Below are 4,810 nucleotides of genomic sequence, written 5' to 3'. Positions count from 1 at the left end.
CTCATTGAATCAATCCAAACTTTTCCTTCTTGATAAGTACACATTTGTGACATAGTTTGTCTCAGGATCTTCAAACATATTGACAACTGTGTTGCGAGTATAATCCCTTCGTTCTGGAGCATGTAACCACCCTAGCAACCAAGGTATCATGGTTGTCTCCAAGAAGCTTTGAAGTTCTAGCGGTGACTGTCTCCAAATTTTTGGAAAGATAAGGTATGTGCCTTGCATATTCCACATAACTCTATATGGGATGTCATCAAAAATCAAAGTATTCCCTGCATGTAAATCATGAAACATATCCCATACCAATGAAAAATTCTTGTGGTAAACTCTTTTATACCCCAACATAATATTTGGATTTTGGCAATTCTTGTTACTCAAGAGCATCATAAATTGACTATGGTGGCTAGGAAAACATGTTTGAATGATATGTTGAGCTTTTTTAAGGTTGTAACACCTCCATATCCAAACCTCAAAATAGTGAAAGCAAAAGTCTTAAAAGACATCTACATCAGGGCGTATAGCAAAACAAATTTTGTCTTCTTTTATGAGGCGCATGTGGGCAGTCCATGATGATATGGCATCGCCATGTTGCATTTCAATCGACTTAAGTAGTAGGTCTTCAATGTCCAAGATAAGGACTCTTCTTTCTTTTTTGCGCATAAGTGGCATCTGACTAAAGGATGAATAATCTTCTTATGAAGGTCTCTTAGAAGTACCACTAGATGAGTCCTCATGGCTTGAAGAAGATTTCCATCCCAATAAAGAAATACTTTTTGGCTTTGAGTCTGCATTGAAAACATGGAAAATTGGCCAAAGCTGGATAGTTGCTAGTGTAGATGCACACATAACCAAGAAAGAACATATTTGTATTTAATCTAGCCTAGAATAAATAGATTACTAATATAGATTACACATGCATCCAATAAAGAAGATAATGATAAGTTGTACATTTTTTAATAGTTGAAGCCTTGTATGGTTTGGAATCTAGATTGGTCACCTGTCCATTCTAAGTTAGTTTTTGGCTAAGATACACAATACATATGAACATGAAAGAACATATAAGCATGCTTTTCTTGGGAAATAAAGATAGAAAATATAGACAAAATGAGTGTGGATTGGATGGGTGGTCAATCTATGTGTACATATGTACATGTAACAACATACGACCATCACTTGATCTAGAATGGACGGGTGGTCAATCTGGACAACACATGTAACTCTTAAAGAACATGGTTATGCATGTCTTTTCTAGAAAAGAGCGCATTCACATATGACCATCACCTAACCTAGAATGGACAGGTGGTCAATCTCAAGTGCACATATGCACAACAAAGTACATCCCACTGTAAGCTATAGCGTGGAATTGAGAGATGGCTAAGATTCACAATACACATGAATATGAAAGAACATACAAGCATGATTTTCTTGAGAACGAAAAATAGAAAATATAGGAAAAATGAGCACGGACTGGACAAATGGATAATGTATGTATAGATATGCACATGTAACAACATAGGGCCATCACCTGACCTAGAATGGATGGGTGGTCAATCTAGATAACACATGTGACTATTAAAGAACATGGTTATGCATGTCACTCTAAGAAAAGAGAACATTCACATATGACCATCACCTAACCTAAAATGGACATGCACATTAATATGAAAGAACATACAAGGAAACTTTTGTAAGGAAAGATAGATAGAATTTTAGAAAAAATGAGTCTGGATTGGACAAGTGGTCAATCTAGGTGCAAAATACACCTATGTAAGAACATACACATGTGTATGTAAGAACATACACATGTGTATGAAATAACATACCAACATGCTTTTTTTGGGAAAGAAAGATAGAAGGATAGAAAAAATGAGTCTAGATTGGAGAGGTGGTCAATCTATGTGGAGATATGCACATACAACAGTACATGACCATCATTTGACCTAGAATGGACAAGTGGTCAATCTAGACAACACATGTGACTATTAAAGATAAAACATGATCTGGGATTGGACATCATTTGACCTAGAATGGGTAGGTGGTCAATCTAGATACCACATGTGACTATTAAATAACATGGTTATTCATGTCATTCTTAGAGAAGATTACATTCATATATGACCATCACGAGACCGAGAATAGACATGTGGTCAATGTGAATAGCACATATACATAGCAAAGTATATCCCACCATAACCTAGCATCGAAGGGACAAATGACTAAGATACACAAAACACATGAATATGAAATAATGTACAAGGATACCTTTTTTGGGAAAGAAAGATAGAAAATATAGAAAAAAGGAACTTGGACATCATGTGGTAAATCTATGTGTAGATATACACACGTAACAACATACGACCATCACTTGACCTAGAAAGGATAGGTTGTCAATCTAGACAACACATGTGCCTATTAAAGAACATGGTTATGCATGTCTTTTCTAGAAAAGAGCACATTCACATATGAACATCACTTGACCTAGAATTGACCACTTTTTTACTCATCTAGCCTAGAATGGATAGAAGGCTCATATAACGTGCGCATATTGACGAATTGTCTATTTTAGACATGACACTTTACTAAATTTATCAAAAATTGAATCTCTTGGGGAGCTTGGTCATTACATGTTGAACTTATTATCATGTTATTCACCATTATCTATCTACCACTTAGTCTTCTAAACCTTTCAAAGAAATATTTTGCATAAAATTCCAAGAAAACCATTCAACCTCTCTCAATAAAACCACTTTTAAATTTGAAATTGGCAACTTGGTCATGTTGGATCAACCACTTGGTCATTCTAGATTAAAAATATTGACCTTCATAGTCTAGAGAAATCTTTTGCGAGAAACTATGAAAATTATCAAACTCCATTTGTGATTTGACAATGTCCTAGGCCTCCTTCTTGATTAAAATTTAGTACTTGGATTTCTACAGTGAACAAAGTTTCTACAACTAATTATAGAATAACCCAAGTTACACATTATAACAAGTGATATTGGAAAACCCAAATGATGTGTTAATACAAAATATTCTTGAGAATATGAAATTTTGTTCTTAATACATGTCTACAATCACATTAAAGTCTCCAATCTGCTGCAAGTCTCTACAGATCATGCTTCAAATAGCATACTCCCTAAACCAAATCTGCAAGAATAAACACAATCAATTGTCAATCATAGTATTTACACTAGATAAATTCTAGTGTAAATTAAGAGAATGGCTAGGATTGAGCATTACCTTGGAGTCCCTTATCAAGTTTGAGAAAATTGTGCTGAAATTACAACTTCTTGATAAAGGCTCTTGTAGATACAACCTTCAAGGGTGCAGTTGTGAAACCTAGTTTCCTTGCTAATGAAATCAATTGAGGCCCCTTCATGGTGTCAATAGTTGAGGCTTCTTTTGACAATATCTCTCCTATCTTCTGCCTTTCTGTTTCTTGTTGGCTATTTGAGTTTTTTGATCCCTCTTGTGTGTCAATAGCATTATCTATTGGCAACCTACCTGTTTCAACTTCGTGCATTGACCATTTTGCATTAGGTTCTCTCCAATATGCAATGACAGCATCATACTTGCGATCATTGGAAATTGGGGGTTGTCCATACTGCTCGCATTCAATAGCTACACGAACATCCCTAGCTTCATCAACCTTCAATAAATATGGAAGTAGCTCACCCATGAGAACATTGTCCATCTTATTTTTCTCATCAAACATCATAGGGAATATGCTGTTGTTTGCTGGTGAAACACAACCCTTGTATGAGGAGTCATCAATAAGAATTGTTCGTCGAGGGACACATTCAAACCCAAAAGAAATTTTGGATAGTTTCTTAAACATTGCTTGCACATTTGGATTGTCCGGTCGATATAGGTTTTCAAGAACAAAGCAAGATTCTTGACCCCACACTGCAAAGAATGGTAATGTTGTCTCTGTCCTATTTGTCAATGTCCTTACAATTTGGAGAACATTAGCTAGTTTAGCAGTTGACCAAATTCCCACATTGAATCTTTGCAATAAAAATTGTAGAAACTCAAGACATCTTGGCCTAAGAACAATATATCCTCTAGAGTCTAGTTGAATAGACTCATGAAGGTTGGATGATTGGGGGCAACGTTTCAGTAAAACACCATTCAAGTCCAACACAATTGTCAACATGGACTTCTTTGACATGGTTGGGCTTGAGTTACTGGCATCAACTTGATCATCTTGCACTTCTTTTTCAAGTTGTACTCCATCATCCATTGGAGCGGTTTCCACTAGATGAACCAACATAGAATTATTGCTACCATCTCCCACTTGCTGATCAATTTTGTCTTCTACAATATATTTCAAATAGTTTAAATGCGTTTCAAGGCTTCCATCAATGTGCATATTAGGGAATCCTTACCTAGTGTTTGTGTTGGGAGCATGGATGTAGAAACCATGTCATGTTCTGTATCTAAAGGAAACAAAGTAGAAGTATTTCAAAATTCGTCAAAACAATTAGAAAAGGTAGAGAATCAAGGCACAAGGTGAAGAAAATACAATATCATTTGAGGGTATCAAGAAAAAAAGATAATGAAGGTAGTTCTTGAAACATACAAAAGAAAGAAAATGTAGTGAAAAAAATATGACATTGAAGATTCACACGCTAGAACTGCCACCTTAATTTGTTATCCTAGAATGGATAAGTGGCCAGTCTAGAGTTACCTATGCCAAAGGAAGATCATAAAGAAAATAACCCATCCCAAGGTGGGTGGCTTAAACTTGAACTTACCATGCTTTTATTTTGTAGTGAAATTCATGATTATATTAGAATCCAATGGA

At 35.5% G+C, this 4,810-nt stretch overlaps 1 protein-coding gene across 1 annotated transcript; it reads right to left on the bottom strand.

Annotated features, from left to right (window-relative positions):
* Positions 1-3,139: 3,139 nt before the first annotated feature.
* Positions 3,140-4,246, bottom strand: LOC147456510 (uncharacterized). The gene is made up of 2 exons (XM_086513856.1): positions 3,508-4,246; positions 3,140-3,150 (listed from the first exon to the last, which is right to left on the bottom strand). Exons 1-2 carry the CDS (start codon positions 4,244-4,246, stop codon positions 3,140-3,142), a joined length of 750 nt encoding a protein of 249 aa, XP_086369982.1.
* Positions 4,247-4,810: the final 564 nt, after the last annotated feature.

The sequence above is a fragment of the Adiantum capillus-veneris genome, chromosome 6, assembly GCF_014529385.1.
Source record: "Adiantum capillus-veneris isolate H3 chromosome 6, ASM1452938v2, whole genome shotgun sequence".
NCBI lineage: Eukaryota > Viridiplantae > Streptophyta > Polypodiopsida > Polypodiales > Pteridaceae > Adiantum > Adiantum capillus-veneris.
Note: the sequence above shows the minus strand (reverse complement) of the source record. Positions and strands in the feature narration are given on the sequence as shown.

Excerpts from the sequence above, each read along its gene's own strand:
- LOC147456510 (XM_086513856.1), bottom strand. The coding sequence starts at position 4,246 with ATGGATGATGGAGTACAACTTGAAAAAGAAGTGCAAGATGATCAAGTT.